At 38.5% G+C, this 18,764-nt stretch overlaps 1 protein-coding gene and 1 long non-coding RNA gene across 2 annotated transcripts in view; one reads left to right on the forward strand and one right to left on the reverse strand.

Annotated features, from left to right (window-relative positions):
* Positions 1-18,764, forward strand: part of LOC146495751 (uncharacterized) — a 146,001-nt gene that overhangs the window by 25,026 nt on the left and 102,211 nt on the right. The window lies entirely within an intron of this gene.
* The window catches only part of sntg2 (syntrophin, gamma 2), a 103,992-nt gene that overhangs the window by 20,811 nt on the left and 64,417 nt on the right, over positions 1-18,764 (reverse strand). Inside the window, exons 10-14 of the mRNA XM_085143785.1 lie at positions 17,497-17,626; positions 15,737-15,775; positions 14,508-14,624; positions 7,117-7,188; positions 6,632-6,838 (exon numbers count right to left, since the gene is read on the reverse strand). Coding sequence (XP_084999911.1) covers positions 6,632-6,838; positions 7,117-7,188; positions 14,508-14,624; positions 15,737-15,775; positions 17,497-17,626 — 565 coding nt within the window. The remainder of the gene's footprint in view (positions 1-6,631; positions 6,839-7,116; positions 7,189-14,507; positions 14,625-15,736; positions 15,776-17,496; positions 17,627-18,764) is intronic.

Consider the following 18,764-nt stretch of genomic DNA (forward strand, 5'->3'; position numbering starts at 1 on the left):
TTTGATTTTAAAACAAAAATGACAGTAAAGGAGAAACTATCAACTTTTGATTTCCATGCATTTTACTATTTCACAAAATAGTGAAAAAGTAAGTTAAGTAAGTTAAAAACAACAAGCAGATGAGTTTCTTGCAGGGATTGGTCACAAATTAAAGTCTATTGCTGCTAAGCTCTTCATTTAGTCCATCTCTTCATCCGTTTGCAGCTAAAGCCAAAGGCATACAACACGACCAGAAACCTGACTGACAGAAACACTCGTCTGAAAACAAAAAAAGACACAGAATCATAACAATATATAAAGAACAGCAGTGTGGGAAGATCTGAAGGAAAAGGTACCCAGTGCTAGACTTTGAAATAAACACAGGACAGGTTGCCCATAGCGAACAACTTCAGCTGATGACAGAAAAATCCCTGGAGCTGTGAAGAAGAACTTCAAACCGACAGTCAAGGACGTCACTGTCAGTCTAGAAGGCACAGGTGTGAAAATATCACAAGATCAAGACAAAAGAACGGGCAGCAGACTCCCAGAGACGAGGCTGCAAGATGCAAATCTCTTATCAGCAAGGAGGAATCCATAGGCTGGATTGGCATTTACCAAAATGTAGCAGTGGAAAGTCAAAGAGAGGAGAAAGACGAGAAGTGGCCATGATCAAAACAGGTGTGAAACCAAGACAGGTGCTGGGGGTGTCACCGACCGGTCTGTCCCATATGGAAAAGATATATATAAATCTTATAGTTTGTATCTGTCTTGTATGAAACTTGTATGAAAAGCATACAAGAGTGAAAACAGATATAAGATCCCTTGAAAAATTATATAATGAAACTTGTATGTTTTGGATACTTACTAAAAAAATATATGAAAGTAATGAGAAAGTGGCCACTTTCATGAGTAATCATATGTTTTTACTATTTCTTTTCCATATGGAGTGGATCGGACGTTGAACCTTAATTTCAGTATTTTTATTTATTTTTTAAAAAAGTGATCTTCCTTGGTAGATCCAGTGCCAGGTAATCATATAACACCATAACTTTAGTTACTTCATAGGAAAAACAAAACCAAACTGATAACTTGCTCGTTTAGTGTCAAGTAACATCCTGATAAAATATTCATGTTTGTCTGTCTTATGAGTTTGGGCACTTTAACATGGGGGTCAGTGGGGACTGAGTCACTGACATCAGTGTAACACTGATAAAGATTTGCTTCATTTTTCTGCTTTAGAAGCCGACGTGCGAAACATGAAATGTTTAGCAAATCACATCCTGTCATGGCCACTTACGGCTGCTCGGGTACATGGATTAGTTTGTTTCCCAGTGTTGATTCATAGCACATAATGGCAGCAACAGGCTCTATTCACTTCTAGTTTAGTCTGACTGTTAATAACTCTGTCTCATTGGCTGGCCTTTGTTCTCCCTACATTACAACAATCCTAAACACAAAGCTTTTAATAGAAATAAAAACTGAAGGTTCTTGAACTGGCCATCAACGGATAAAACCCGACTGAGCACATTAGCTTCTGAAAAGACTAAAGAGGGGAAAGAGAAACACACTAACAATACTGAACTGAGACTTTAGGTTTATCACTGAGTTTTTAGGCTTCAGCGCATTTATCACAAGAAACAAATATTAGGCTTAATTGCTTTTTATTCGTTTGACCTTCATTGATTAACTTTTGTTCATGTGAAAAAGGAGCCAACATTAAAAGGCTTTTTTTTTTTAAAAACAAATCAAAAACAAAGACAGTATATGTGCATATAAACGGTGTCACATAAAAGCTAAAAGCCCATCTCTGCTTTTCTGTGTTGTTTTGATCTCAAGTACAAAAGTCTGAAGCAAACATTAAATCGCACCCTCGTGCAAATTAGGATACTTTTGAAGCTGCATTGTAATAACTAGTTAGCTACATTTATTTAATCTGCTAATTTATGTCAATACTTCAACTGATCATCATTTTGGGGACACTCCTTTTTGTAAAGCTGTTTAATGCTTTTTATTGTTAAAGATCGTGACTATTGAAAGGGCATTTTAACAATGGGGACTGAGTCACTTTTGGAACAAGCTTGACAAAAAAGTGCAAAAGTCATGAACCGCCCCTCATTTCTTTGTGTTTTGCTTGGAAAATGTGAAATAGGTGTCGAAAGATGCGTGGAAATACAGAATGAGATAAAGTTTGTACAGTTCTAACCTTCAAACTCAATACCTTACGCTGTGTTGAAGAATACAGCCAGAAACCTTTGTTCATATCTTGAAGTAGTCTTCAGGAACAGTTCTCTAGGCTTCTCAAAGGACATTCAAAGCTTCTCTTTGGTTACATGCTGGCTGCCTTTGTTCCATTCTGCTCCAAAATGATCCCACACTGCTTCAGTGGGGGGCGATCGTGGCTCAAGAGTTGGGAGTTTGCCTTGTAATCGAAAGGTTGCCGGTTTGAGCCCCGGCTTGGACAGTCTCGGTCGTTGTGTCCTTGGGCAAGACACTTCACCCGTTGCCTATTGGTGGTGGTCAGAGGGCCCGGTGGCGCCAGTGTCCGGCAGCCTCGCCTCTGTCAGTGCGCCCCAGGGCGGCTCTGGCTACAATGTAGCTGCCATCACCAGTGTGTGAATGGGTGGATGACTGGTTGTGTAAAGCACTTTGGGGTCCTTAGGGACTAGTAAAGCGCTATACAAATACAGACCATTTCAGTAATGTTGAGGTCTGGACTCATGGATTGGGAGACAATCCATGACTTGTGGCGTTTCCACTTTCTACCCAGGCATGATTTCACTGTGTTGGTATTAAGCTGAGAAATGAAGCCTTTGGAAATTCACTGTAAAAGACAATTTTGAACCAAAATTTCCAAATCAGGATTCCTCACGGCTGTTTTTTCAGTCCATCTGTTGTGTTTGGCATACCTTTGATAGGAATGGCTTCATGACAGCAACTCTGATGAAACATAATTTAACAGTAACTGAAGGGACAGCTGTATCTCTATTTTTTTCCATTTCTTAAAAACAGGACTTTTAGATACTATTCATCTGCAGCAGGTGGTTTCTTTTTTCAGGTTTGCAGATTTGTCTTTTGCCCCGATTTTATCCAATTTCCTCTTTTTTTTTCTTCTTTTTTTTTTGTAACACATGGCGAGATATGCATTTCTCTGAAAATATTGAGGTAACTTAACACACCGTGTTGATTATGGAAGTAGTATTTTAGGGGTACAGTAAGAAGATTTATTAAAAAGCAGTTGGGCCTAGAGTTTGTTTGGGTTGGGTTATATCCAGTCAGATAATGAAAGCGGCACAATTTTAATATCAAAGAGCTCCCTCTGTCCATCATTGCCACACACACAGAACATATATATATTTTTGGTAGGCACATGGAAATGCATTCAGGGCAACACAAACACATTATTTCCCTGCTAAATCAGCCCAAATACCAAATGCGCTGAGCCCTCACCTGAGGTAGCTGCAGCTTTCTCTGGATCTGGGTTTAGTATTCAGTGAATCCACTTTAAATATGAAGTGCGGCTCACAGTTGGCATTAGTTAGCCAGCATCAAAGAAATAACCTCCAAACATCTGCCCTCTGATGAAGCAGAGCCGACCACAAAGAGAACGACAAAACACCAGCAGGTGTTTGAAAAATCAAAAGTTGCCCCTGAAGTATTTCACTACAGAACGAGCACAAAAACACAGAGCTTCTGTGGCTTGGCGATGGCTTTAAACTCCTAAACATCAGTGTTAAATTAACATGCAGGCCAATAAAATCTACAAAAACCAAAAAAAGACTGGAAATAAAGTGTCTTTCACTGGGAGGTTTGTCTGAACATTGGGAGGTGTCCAAGATGCAGCATTATATAGCGCCAGCTCAAATGCACTACAAAGAATTTGTGTGACTCATTGTCAGGTCCTACACCCAAAGTATTTCTGGTTGAGCTTTTTTCCCCATTTTGTGTGATATCACAGTAAGATTTGAGTTTTCCTGCTGTATGCTGTAACATTTTGTTATGTATGTTAAGGATGAAACATTTAAACTGAATGTATTTTAGTTATTAATTTTAAGTTGCAGTCAAACTATTGGCAGCTGGCCTAGACAGCAAATTACAATGAGCTCTACATCCATATACTTGTAAGTTGCCAAAAAAATGAACTGATCTATTATTATAATTAAGAAGTGTTTTACACATCTGTCAACTGCTCGTGTCAGAAAATAACTTCAAGCGTTGCTCCTAGCAAGAATTAAGGAAACATTTATTTATTGTTATCAGAAGAAATCACAGTTCAAAAACCTTTAAAGCTTTTTGTCCCAGCTGTCATTTGTTCACCAAGCCCTGCGATGTGTAACGATCATGTAGCTCGTTGGACACAAACTAAAAGACCAACTTTTTCAGACTTTGATGACAACCAGCCTCCATGAGGGATTTCGGTCTATTTGATACCCTAAATCAAGGGAAAGATACAGAACTCGGTGCGTGTTTGTCAAACTGAGAGGAGGAACGGGCTGGATGGAACTGTCGGGGGACCAGTTAAGCCCCATTTGCAAGCCAGACAAATTCATCTGAAGCAGGTAAGGCCTCTGGCATTTTTCTGAGCTGCAACCAGAGAATTCAAAAATGTCGTGGCATGTTAAGCCTGGTGTAGCCATACGACCGAATAATGATTCCCTCAGACCCAAATCCAATCTCTAATTTACTTGCATTATCTGTGCCACGAAAACTCTCTCAACTGCTCACCGTGTCAAACCTGACACACCAAATCATGTTGGTGAAATTCTATTATTTAAATAACTGTTTGTAAATGTCTTTGTATATTTAAACACAAACTAAAAAACCCCAAAACTTACAAATCTGACATTTTTGACAGATTTCAAGTAATTTTTATTCATAATAAAACTGGAATTAACAAAGTTTCCTTGGTCAAAAGAAAAAAACATGCCTGTTATTGGCTGTAATTCACCAGTGGGGAGAAAATGTGTTAGATTTTTATATCACAGAAAAGTACTGATTGTTTTACTGATTTAGACGTCTTCCAAATGTCCTCTTCTGGCTGCTCCCTTTAGAGGTTGCCACAGTGGATCCATCTCACCCCTATCCCTCCTGTGTCACACCAACCCTCTACCGTGTCCTCCTTCATTACAGCCATGAATCTTCTGTGGTGTACCTGGCAGGTCCATCTTTGGCATCCTTTGTCCAGTATATCCCTCCTCTGCATATGTCCAAACCATCTCAGCTTCTAAACTGCTCGGCCTGACCTGTCCCTCTGATGTGCTCATTTCTAATCCAGTCCATTCTGGTCACATCCAATGAAAATCCTGCTCCACCCAGCCTGCACTCTCTTCTTGACCTCTCCTGTGCACTGTCTATAGCTTTGGCTGGTTGAGTACAGGTATTTAAAATTCATCCAACTTTGCATGTTCACCTTCCCACCTGCCTACCTCTCATTCACACACATGTATTCTATTCCTACTCTCACTACAGATTTCATGAGTGTCATCCGTAAAAGTCCACAGAGACCGCTGTCTCGTCTCATCTGTTAACCTGTCCATCACCAGTGGAAACAAAAAGGGGTTCAGAGAGCTTTTCTCTGGATCTACAAAGGCACGGTGCAACTCTGTCTGATCGTCTCTATTCTTCTCCATCATCAAACATCAAGCAAACATCACAGCTGTTGTGTTCATTCTCAGCATGAAGCCCTAACGCATGTCACCGTGTGTCACTTAACCTAGCTTCAACAACTCTTCATGGCTAATCAGCCTCATCTCTTTCTAGTTACTACAGCTCTGCACATCGACCCTGTTCTTGAAAATTGGACTCATTCTTCTGGCAGCTCCTCAATCTCCAAGATTGTGTTAAACACTCGAGTTTAAAAAATGCCACGTCCTCTCTTCAAGACATCTTCATTACCATCACAGGTACGCCATCTGGATAAACACGGCTTTATTCCTTTACACAGCTACCCTCGCTTCCACCTTATTAATTCTCTGCACTCCACTAACTTAACTCCATCCATGTATATCTGTCTTTAATCATCCTAACCTGCTGCACATCCTTTCCAGCTCATTGTCTCCATCTAACCAATCAACACAGGTTTTTCTTCTTCTTTAAGAGGTGTTCAAAAACTCATGTATCAAATATAATACACAAAGTTTTAATAAATACAGGAGGTAAATGATGAATGCAAGTCACTTCCTCAAAACAAAAGGTGCAATGACAATAACCATAGCAGTATCATATAGGTGTTACAGAAGGATTTAAATAGCTTTCAAATTTTATGTTAACATTTTTGTGCTGTTATGTTAATTAAATGGACCAGTGCACGATTGTACAGGAATATTACACACAAATGCAATTGTGCTGTAATGTTCCTATGCAATAATACTGGAATTAAAGGATTATAAAGCTCCATTTTCAGACTGTCATGTTTGTATTTGGAAGAGTACATTTTAGTCATCATCCAAGATTATTGATGCTATTTATCTTCCTTCTGGCTCTAAAGCCCAATGGAAAGCACACGGAGTTGTGCTGTGGTCTTAATTTCAATACCATTCAATACTTCGCGTTCCTCCTTTGAGTTGAGAAAAAGGTGCTTTATTTTAGAGGCACTCCATTCGAACTAATATTCAAACAAAAAGGGTCTGAGATCATTTTATATGAAAGTACTCACTTGTATTCGCTGCACTTCCAAGAAGACAGCCCTTTGGAAGGACTTCTCCCAGATAGCCAGGTCAGTGGCCAGCTCTACCCTGAAGGTGTGGCTCTGGCCGTGGCCGACCAGAATACTGAAGCACAGAGACTCCGTGTCCTGCTCAGGAGAATGCTCCAGTCCCAAGTAGAGCCTTGCCTGGAGCCAGCAGTCCTCTGCCATCCACAGCTGTAATGCAAACTTGTGATTACTACATACTGGGGGAAAGGTTCGCTGTTATTTCACTTTCTACAGCTGATGTAAGTAGAAGGAATCACTAGTATTTCTCTATATTCGCAGATTAAACAGAGGAACCTTCTCTATGTACATGCCTTGGTTAGACAGCTCCCTGAATCACTATACTACACGCTCAAAGAGGAAAACAGACATCTCTAGAGAGAGCAAACAGAGGTGATCAAAATTTGAACAGCCCTGATGCACATCACAGCATCCTTCTCATAACTTACCTTGTGAACCTTGAAAAGAACCTCATAGAGGTTATATGTTGTTTCAGCTTGTCCCCAGTCAGCAGCACTGATCTGAGAAATAAACATCAAGGAGGATGAGATGAAGAGGAAGCGTATACAAACAAGCTTTTTTGCACTTGTTAGCAGCACTTCCTCATCCACATAATAAATGCAAAGAAAGTTAGGCAGGTCACTTTGTTGCTCTCTGTGAAGCCCTGGATGACTGCCAGTGTCAGGCAGCAAACTGGATTGATCCTGCTGCACTCGGCATGGGGAGAACATTTGCATCATGAAAGTAACACGTTGATTCCAAAGACTACAGCAAAATAAACCAGAGCCTTTAAAAACTAGGACTTCCAGATTTTGTTTCACAAATAACAACTTTAAATAATCCCTCAGATTTAAATTGGGATTTGTAAAAAATCCAACTGAGAATATTTTTTTATGGCCACAGAAAGAAAAATTAAAAATGAAAGTGACGGCTGAATTTAGTAGACATACAGGCTAACTGCATGTCCAACACAAGGCTGGGAGCTTTATTTAGGGTGTGCTTAAACTGAGATACAATGTTATGCACACAAAGTGTTTATGACTTTAATCATAAAGGTTATTTGATTTTTTTTTTTTTTGCAAAGTGGACACTATAAGCCTGATGGTCAGTTATCTGAAAAGGTTACATGTATGCTAATGATATTAAATATCTGTAGTGTAGTTGATGTTTGTAATCCTCTTTGGTAAGCAAAAATCCATCTTTTTTTGTCTTTATGCTATTTCAACATTAGCATTAGAAATACCTGAATTAAGCATTTTTGTTGAAATACAATTTCAAAGTATTGCTGTTTTTTAAAAAAATAAATAAATAAAAAAAAAAGTTATCCAATAATTTAGTCAGCCGATCTATTAAAAAAAGGGAAAAGATCTCAGATAAAGCTACCTTAATCATGATGATTTAATATTTAACATTATTAACTAAATTTCATGACTAGTCTTAGATTTGTACTTTCATTCGGTGTTAGCATCAAGCTAACTGACCAACTCCTAGAAATCAGAGACAAAGTTGCAGGAGTTATGTTAGGAGTTACTGTACAGTTGAGTAAATAATCTTCTGTAACTTAAGTTTAGCTGCTTGTTTAGTTTGGTTTGGTTTAGTTTCACAACAACAAACAATCAGCATTATCCTAGAAGGAGCTTTTATCATTTAGATTTTAAACATATTTATATGTCCTCTGACTCCAAAGTACAGACTGGATAGAATAGTCATCCTCAAATGACTACTTTGAGGACTATTCTTGATCTTAGGAATTAACACAACTTTTTGCAAAGAATTGAGACTATATATATAATTACACGGGAATTGTCAGTAGAATTGGTTATTTTTTGTTAGGTTTTGGACATCTTGTGTGATGAGCATGTTGGTCAGTTGATCATTTAAAAAACAAAAGTGAGTTGTGATTCCTACAGATGTTTAATGTGGAGCTATTGGTTTTAATTGTGTTGTTCTCTTGTTTTTGAGCCTTTTTTTCCTTTAATGTAGTACATTTGTCACACCCCAGGAGCTAACAGGGGTCTTAATAAACTAAACTACTGAAACATACAAATGTCTGCTGTATCTTCTGCAACATTCAGTTTGCTTGTGCATAAAGAAAATCCTTAATTTGTTGATTGATTTTGTTTAGGTATTTAAAATAATTTTCCAGTGTGATAGCATCTAATAAGATCAAAGAAAGATCCATTATGTCCCAGGTAAACAAAATTAGTTCTAAAATCGTTCCTCAGTATATTTCCACTTATTTAATCACAATGTCTACTGCCTCTTTGTCTTCTTTACGATAGGTTGTGTTGTACTGGTCCTATAAATAACAAAACAACAAAACATCCCATACAAAATCAGCTTTGCATGAAAAATCTAAATGACTGAATAACACGTAGCGACAGCCGTAAACATCCCTAAAGACCGAATGTTTGCGCCAGGCGTCATGTCATGGACGTGGTGGTGAAATGACAGTCGTGGTGCAAAATCACACACTGTTGGTTTGGGTATATTCATTCGGCCATGTTTTATCTCGTATGTGGAAAATTTTGGATTTAAAATAATAAAAATAAGCTAACATTGTTAAAGTACTAAAGTAAATTTTCTCTTACTGTGCTGAGCTGTTACTGTTGACTTCTTTTTGACACATGATAATTGATACTAATAAAAACATACTGCTGAATATTCAAGGCCTCTCAGCCTCAGGGATATTGGCTACTACCATTTTTCAACACAAGCTAGAGGACACGTCTGGCATTTCACAACCCACCAGCTGCATAATGTCTTTAGCTCAAGGAACCATAACTTCAGTGACTTCACAATAACATTAATGTTGTTCATTAAAAGTACAGCTGCTCACTTCTTTTGCTCTCATCCTGTAAACATGATTTGTTGGTCCTATGACTGGCCTATATCTTAACCAAAAACAAACGTTTCATTTTTGTAACTGATCTGCGTTGTGTGTAGTGTACTGCAGTTCCTGCCTGCTCCCAGCCTGTAGCTTTTTCTCTTTATTTAAAAACTACGAAAAGCTACAAAAAGGTTTTGGGTTTTTTCTTCCTAAGCTCACCTTCAAAAACACCATTTCTGTGTCACAATTTTTTTAGCCTCTGGCATACTCTTTGTAAAAGACTTTCCTGCAGCACTTTAAAGAACAGTTTAAAAATTATACTAGGCAAAATATTATCAGCACTGACAGGGGAAGTTAATAACGCTAATGATCTCATTACATTATAACCTTCTCCTGGTGAACTTTAGGTTCTGCCATTTAATGGACATCAAATTTTCTAAAGACCAAAACGCTAAGAGTACAACCCAGCTGCAGAACCCACAAACCAATATCCTAGAACTTCACAGGACACCCCCATAGGTCCTTTGTCCATGTCCTACCAGGTTAAATCTGTTTTCTTGGGAATGGGGGGGTTGTGCCAGATTAAGTTTTAATGTTGTGGCTTGTGTATGTGGTTGAGTATACCAGACCAGAGGCCTCTCACCCAGTGTTACTAAAAATCTCTGATGGTTATGATTCTTTTTCCTGTAGTGATGCCTCAAGCACAATGATGCACAGGCTGCAACAAAAGGCCTGTTTGATGGTATCAGCAAGTGTAGTTTAAACAAGGCCAGGCTCTTGTTCCTGCCATTTCCACATACAGCTGGGGTGACCATCACTAATCTTAACACAACGCATCAGTGTGCAGAGGGAATTGTAAAAATGCACTGTTCAGACAGCCGTGTAAACTGACACAGAAACAGAGCCAGTCTGGAGACTCGAGCAGAGGATGGAAGTCAAAAGGAATGCATCAGTGTGCCTACGTGAGTTGCAGAAAGCATCTGCATAGATGATGAAATGCTTAATTTCCTGCACATATGCAAATGGACAGTGGGATGTCAAGTAGCAAGGGCAAGGTTAGCAGAGCTTTTTAAGATATTCAGTACATGGAAATGCTGTCAGTGTGCTAATGAGTACAGAGAGGCAGCAATACTGGCTGCTGTGCTATAATATCCACATATATACAACGCTTTTGTCATCTTACTGACCCTTCAGAGAACTTTAAGCATACATTCATATAGCACTTTTATTCTATACATTTCACTCCATCAACCTCACATATGTAGCCAATTTAGAGTCACCAAATAACCTTACATGCATGTCTTCAGCATGTGGGAGGAAGAAGCTTCTCATCTCATGCTCAGGTAATGGTCTCTCAGACCTACTTGTTGATTTAGCTGTAAATATGAAAAGTGTCTCATACAGCTGAGGACCAGTTGGCGGGAAAAGGGGAAAAAAAAAGGAAGCTAGCAGGACTCATACTGTCCATACAGCTGGCCACTGAAGAAGGCTGCATATCAGAAGAAAGGCAACTGATATGAGTGTTCCTGCAGAATTACAGAAGTGAAATGCTACTTGTTTAGCACTTTTCCTAGTTTAACAGTATTTTTTACTACAAGCCTCATTTACCCAGTCACGACTCTGATACAGGACCTTGCTCAAGGATACTTTGACATGCAGAATGGAGGAATCCTCATCTACCCTGACCCGCTCTAGCTTCTGACCCACCTTATCTATAGTTAAATTAAATAATCTTTCAATGATCAATACACAGCCTCCCGACAGAGAGAACATATCTCCACTGAAATGACATCTCAGTACAGTTCAGTGCGCTATAGTGAAGCTAAACATTAAAAGCCCCTTAAAATCTAAAAATTGGATTTTGTTGACATAAGTGAATGTTTGTCCTTAATGAAACTTGCCTAACCAGGTCAATCATGTGGACTTAAATTTGGATTACTACATGTCTTTGGCATTGACAGGAAAACAACAAGGTGCAGTATGACTGTGTCAAAGGCTCTATTCAGAGACTCGCCTTGTTAATGTTGCTTCGCTACCAGACTGCTGAATATATTGTTATTGACTCCCCTGGAGGTAGTGCACATTTTACTGTTACTGGAGTTCATCATCTTCCTGCTGCAAGCAGTTCAGCCCTGTCAGAGACTGCCGAAGTATTGCCATTACATGTTAGTTCTGAGGAAGTTATTGAGTGTGACTTGAATTTAGATTTGCTCTCTAAACGTTCTGCTACATTACAACAACCTTACAAGAGGTTATTATATAATAATTGATTTGTAGCCTTACATGTCCAAATAAATGCATTCCTTTTAGATCAACCATGACAGATCATATTTGAACAAATAATCCACTTAATTAACCCACTAGTGCAATTTCTTCTGGATACATCAGCTACCAGTGCCCAACTACATGTGACAGAAAAATGTTTGACCTTCAGACTAACAACCTTCTACATTTTATAAATAAACTGAATTTTAAATATCTTAATGAAAAGATTTATTTTTTTAAGGAACAGCAGCACTCTGACCTCAATTAAATTGAAAACGTTTCCAATCGTGACCTACCTTTAATCATGTCACAAGTTTTAATATGTACTTAATCATGCCGCCTTAAAATTTTCAGAATATATCTGTGTATAATCCTTGGTTCTCCTCCACGATGCTCTCATTGCAGAACAGACTGATTTTGAATATCTAACAATCTTCTAATTTTATTCGAAGGGATTTTAAAACCATAAAATCTTTAATTCTATATGTTCTAATGTTTTCTTCTTCTTCTTTTTTTGGATTGATAAGCGGATATAAGATATGTCGTAAAGTTGTCAGTTTAAACTGGACCTCTCCCTGTTTTGCCTCTGTGCTGGACTAACTGCTCTTCTTATAGCTCATTTTTAAGTTAATTGCAGTAGGTAAGCGAATATAAAGACTGCTAACCATCTTAAAGGTTCTTTGTTTTATTCTGTGGATTTCTCAAAAGCATTTAATTCAGTATCGTGACACTCTACTAGAAAAGCTTTGCTCAGTCAGTGCAGATTAACAGGCCATGTTTAATTTGTACTCGGTGTCCAAAGACTTCAGCCCAGATGTCCTTGTAGTTTGCACAGGTGTTCAGCAGGGATCCAGTCTTGGACCTCTTTTATTCACCATAGAATTTATCTCTGGCACCAAAAACTAAAGTTAACACAGATGGCGCTACTTTTATATGCGACTACCTCTTTCCTTAATATCTTCTTTGCAAATCTACATTTCACGCATCTCTAATTAAAATGTTTGCTCTAAACTAAAATAAAACCTGGTGCATTCTATTAATAAAGTCACCAGAGAATCTTCAGCCCACTATTCATATCCAAATTTCTTCATGACTGTAACATTTAAACTGTTAATATATATTATTAGGAGCCCAGCTGAATGCTATAATCATTTTTAAATATTAATGTGAAACACCCACCAAGGAAAAACGGTCTAAAACTGGATTTTGAGAACACACTTTTTTTTTTACGAGATGTAAGATCTTTGAGGAATCCACAGTTTTATCTGCTCTTGAATATAATTATTTTTCTATATTTGCTTTGCTATTCAGCTTGAAGCTGCTCAATTCCACCTGCTCTTATTATAACTGTTTTCTCACTCACCACTGCATTTTACATGTGGAATGGTCCTCACCAAGCATAAAAGAGCAGCACTCAACATGCATGAGATGTTTTTTTGCACTTTTGGGTAACACGCATGCTGTTTTCTCAGGAAATGTAAGATGGCTTCACAGGATTAGATACGAGATCTGCTTTTTCTTGTAAGCCTTCATATTATTTTGGTCTGCTGGGTTTGAAATGTTATCCAGTATTTGTAATAAGTAGATGTGAGCAGACCTAAAGCTTGCAATATCTGGAGTTCCTTTCGGGACGTTTGCACTTACAGGTGCCTGCCTGGCACACTTCAAGCCTGGAAGAACTTTAATTTACTTGTTTAAGCAAGAGAATTTTCTTTCTGACTTAAAACAAGCTTTTTACAAAATGTTTTCCCCCTCTTACAGTAGTTTCTCTTTCAAAATAATGAGCAATTTGAAATGAAAATATTGAAGAAGAAATGCTGCACTGTATTCGTTCACCTACAGCCACTGTCGTCAATAGTCATTATTATTTCGTACATCCTCATAAAATGGTCAGGAAACGCTTGGATTCTGTTCTCAAACTGCAGCTAACAAAAGATCGAAAGTCTCTGACAATCTGAGTTTAAACAGAGCAAATACATGCACTCCAAAGTTTACTACACTAACGAACCATCAAAGAGAACATTAGCTTCTCCTGTGTACAGTTGTGTAAAGGGTAACAAAGACACAGTCCAGCAGGAAGGCCAAGAAAACCTAAATCACCATTAATGTGCACACACTACCTCGGGAGTAAAAGCCACTGAATAACTGTGATTAACCAGAAACACTTTCTAAATGATATAAGGAGGAAAAAAGACACTTCAGTGTCCAGTGGTTTTTATACCAACGAGTGAACAGAACTTTTGGTACAGAGAAGGACAGAATAAAAGGCCACATGCGATATAAACTACTAGAGGAATTGCACTATAAACTATATAATAGCCAACTGTCATTTCTGTTATTCTGATATTACATGTTTATCGTAGAAAAACATTCTGTAAGTAAGACACAGAGGTCTCACAACAATATTAAACACAAAATGAGGGCAAATTGTTTTCTTATGTTTCAAAACTTCCACACAAACAGTCTTTTCATCCACTGAGAACATGATGACCGAGAGTTCTTATTTTTTATCTGGAAATTTTGTTGCCTTTGCTAATTACATGTGTCCAGTACCACAGCAAACATATGCACCATACCACAACCCCTCCTTTCTAAAAGCCAGCTGTAGAAATTCATTTTGTTTATGATTCACTTTAGAAGAAATGATTTATAAACCTGCCCAACTCTAGTCAGGTTTCTGACCCACCACAGAAATGTACCAATTTCCTCTCCATATTGCATAGGAAAATTGAAAAAACAAATTACCGGCGGACTTTTGAAGATATAAAAATATGGTCCTCGCAGTGCCAGGAACTTAAATGTTGAAGATCGACCGGGAGCGCTACCCTCGGGGCATTCGCATGCCCAGCCCATGTGAACAATCTGCAGAGATTCAGAAGGATACATTTTCATTATTTGATTTGGATTAAATAAATGGATAATACACAAAAAGACACACACAGTGAAAAATATGTTCTTACTAAAAAAATGGAAAAGAATGGTCTATGGTGCACTAACAAAGTGAATGGGGGGGACTCAGAAAGCATCCATTTAAAACGATACTTTTCAATACAGTTCTGCAGTCTCAGCTGCACTGCAACAATTTCCCTTTATCTACTCCAGATTTACTCGGAAGTTGCCCTGTTCTCATCTAAGCAGAGGAAAGCAGAGAAAATCCCAAGCACTGCTTATCAGCTTCACTCCCGTATCCTGTGGTTAACAACGTCCACTGATTTCTAAGTTCGGGCCTTGAGTGTTTGCTGGCAATACGTTCTATCTAAAGAATCCTGCAGTAAAGTTTTGATGTGAGCAAGTTCTATTTTTTTTTCCCTGACAAATTGAATTGAGTTTTCATATTGCCCCGATTTTTGCATCTTTGCACAGAGCTGCAGTTGTATGCAGACGATGTCATTTTATACACATTTATAACATTTCTCACAAAAAACTTAAATAGACATGTGTATAAAGTTACTGCCAACATGGGATACATTGGTATACTCATAGGAATGTGCTCACCAGTAATAACTAAATTGAAAACTTGACAACAATGAAAACAAAAAAGGCCACGACAATAACTAGAAACGCTGTTATGGCAGGTCAAAAGGAGCTTTGGACGAGTGTTAAGTGAGATGAATGTAACGGCTAGAAGTGCCATTTCTAAAACATTGCAGTCTGCAGTCGAGACCTCTGCTTTAGAGACTAAAATAGAAATTCACACCCAGAATATGGTCAGAGGAAAATATTTGAGTTAGCTTCAACAGGCTGTTTCACACATGTCAGGTTTCTGCTCACAGAGCAGGGATACACATTGACAGAGTGTCGTCCAAGCAGTTGGACGGCATTTTCAGTTTGAATTTCGCCTCTTTCGTGGTCTGAAGCTGTGCTGTCAGAAGGAATTTAATTGGCCTGTTGGTCTTCTGGCAATTAAGCACGTGTTCTCAAAAAGATACAAAAATGATGTGTTTTTGTGTCAAGTTAGGCAAATAATGACATACCTGATCATCTGAAGAGCAGTACTTGTTGATGATCTTTATCTATTAAAGGAAACAGAAATTAAACAGATATACAGTTAGAAAGCATTTTTACATTTCAGATTACATAAAGACATTCTGAACCCTTAATAGCTGTGAGTCAAATCTTTTGTGCATTTTTACAAACTAACCAGTTTTTACATGTCTATTTACATTCTGGGTGTCAAGAGAAGCTAAGGTCTAACCACTTAAATGCTACAGGACTTATTATAAATAAACAAATCAGCTTGTTTATTAAAACCACAGGTTAAGTGACTCATTTAGTCTTTTAATATAAATGCTATTGTGACACATACGGCCATCGTAAACACTGTTAAAGTCCATGAAGCCTCTTGGAACTACATGAAGGCAGTAGCCTTCTCTAGCGGGGCAGTGAACACCACCACACCACACAAACTGCTTAAGAAAGCAAAAAAACAAACAAAAATAAATTAAGTAGTAAATATAAATGTATTATAATGTATTAATGAGGTAATAAATACATCTAAAGTTAGCAGCACTGCCTGGGAAACATGCTTTCCTGCAAATGAATCTAATAAATTCATAGACACAATAAATGAAATCAGTGAAATAAAGGAAAATGAAAAAACTCTCTGTGGAGTGACATGTTGGCTCCCCACCAATCCACAAAATAGCAGACCCATTTTAAAGTCATTGGATGACAGTGCATGTCAATTAAAGACCACCTTGAGAAAATATAGGTCCAGAAAAAGAGAAGCATTTTCCAAATGTGCCACAGAGGTTATCACTCAGCAGGAAAAATGCTGCAAACCAGAGCAAAGCATTTTCACACTGAGAGCACACCTGGTGTGTCAGCATATCACAATCAGCATGGGGCTTGTTCCACCTGAGCTACATTCGAAAAGTTCACCGTCACCTGAAATCTTCATATTATTAGATACCAGCAAGCTGCTGCCCAAATATTTATCTTTTTTTTTCTCTATTTCCTCTAAAAGAACATCAAAGAGCATCATATAGTCTTCCACCATGTCTGCGACGAAACCTGCGACGGACCCCAAGAGTGTTAAAGAGTCTATTTAAAGGTTGTAGGTCATTAAAACAAAAGTTCCGCTCTCTCCCAAGGTGGCAACACAATTACATCCTGATTGGCCATTTAGCAATCACGCTGCACGTCCGTAATTAGGTGAATGCAGGCATGAATTAATCACACTTTTTAAAAAAGGCAGCTGTGCCATCGATGAGTACGGGCTTACAGTACGTCTTCATCCTCACCAAAAACTATTCGCATCATCAGCGTGATAATCAAAGTGAAATAGGAGGAAATGAGAGCGAGCAGAGCACGCGCCGAATGACTACTTAGCAGTCATTAATTAGGTATCGAAGAGCATCTTTTTTTCTTTTTTTTTTTTGTCAGTAGAGGGGGAGAGGTGCCACTGTGAGTCAATGAGTGCTTGTCAGAAAGGGTCTATTAAAACCACGTTAATGTGTGATGGGGGGGGGAACAACTGTAGGCAAAACAGTTTCAAGGATTCTTTTATTACTGAGCAGATCAAAAGTGGAAAATAATTCACAACCTGAATTTTGTCAAGTTTTGTGATTCCTTCCTTCCTCCCGTTGTGAAACTATTAATGTGCACGTGTAAATCATTCATTTTAAACTTGATGGAAACACGAGAGCATTCGAATCACTCTTTTCACCTTCGTTTTCAATACACACTCAGAGGAAGATCCAACCAAGCCTCTAATGTTTAGAAATGGACTCACATTCTCCTGCGTCAAGTCATTGATATTTGTGGATATTGCTTGAAGCCAGTCTGTGCTTTCTGCTGCAGTGCAAAATTGAAGAATATTGGTGCTGGCTCCATCCAAGGCAAAAACTTCAAAACAGTTGAACCTGGTAGAGCAAAGACAGAGACGAGAGGATCAATGCTGATACTGGACAAGTGAAGCTTGAGTCGTCAAACTGTGAATTTATAGTCTGTAAGCCTTAATAGATGCATTTTTACATGCAGTAGAGCATCGTTATCATCTGATGGCTCCTATGTAAAAACACCCAACTTTAATAAAATGTTGAGGACTGTAATGTTCAGGTTAAAGCTTTAAAACCAATGAGTGATGCGATCTTTTTTATGGACATGTTTAAAGAAACTGCTACTAGCTGCTACAATATGAAATGGTGAGAGGTCCGCTAAGAGCTGCCCAGCTAGGACAAACAACCTTCTGGAGATGGGCACAAAGTACCAATCTGGCTCTGTCCAGATGTGAAATTCAAACACCAGGACCATCACCCGTTCTCACTGTTAAATACTTTTTTCCTCATTTTGTTAGAAATTTTGTTCCCAGCTCTTTCTTAGCTAGGAGCGGCAACTTTGTGCCATTTTCCCATTGCTTCTGCCAAATCAGTCAAGCTAGCTGTAGATTCATGTTTACGTGCTTTATTCACAGCAGCCCTTATGAGATAAGTGTTGACACTAATAATAATCATAATCATAATCATAATTATTATTAGGGCTCAGGTTCAAATAGGGCACAACCTTCACTAATGTCATTACTAACATGTGCTTTATGTTTTCCTACGATTTTCTGTCAAAATGACTGCTGTGAAATTGGTCTACTGGACAGATACAGGATCATTACCAGCTACCCAACCCAATATACTCCAGAGCAGCGGTCCCCAACCTTTTTTGCGCCATGGACCGGTTTATGCCCGACAATATTTTCACGGACCGGCCTTTAAGGTGTCGCGGATAAATACAACAAAATAAAACTAGTACCGGTACCGAAAAAGAGAAAATTTATTCATAACACACGTGAAAAGACCCAGGAAAACCGAGTAAACGATAAAAACGATAACAAAATAACGCTGAAAACCGATTTAAAAACCCTGAAAACTATACATTTCACACCTGAGCCTCAACTCTCGCGGCCCGGTACCGGTCCGAGGCCTGGGGGTTGGGGACCGCTGCTCCAGAGGATGAAGAGAGCACCCGGCATGCCCGCCAAGCAGCTAATAGATGTGAAAATATAACATA

Source organism: Neolamprologus multifasciatus, chromosome 19, assembly GCF_963576455.1.
Source record: "Neolamprologus multifasciatus chromosome 19, fNeoMul1.2, whole genome shotgun sequence".
In the NCBI taxonomy this organism is placed as follows: Eukaryota; Metazoa; Chordata; class Actinopteri; order Cichliformes; family Cichlidae; genus Neolamprologus; species Neolamprologus multifasciatus.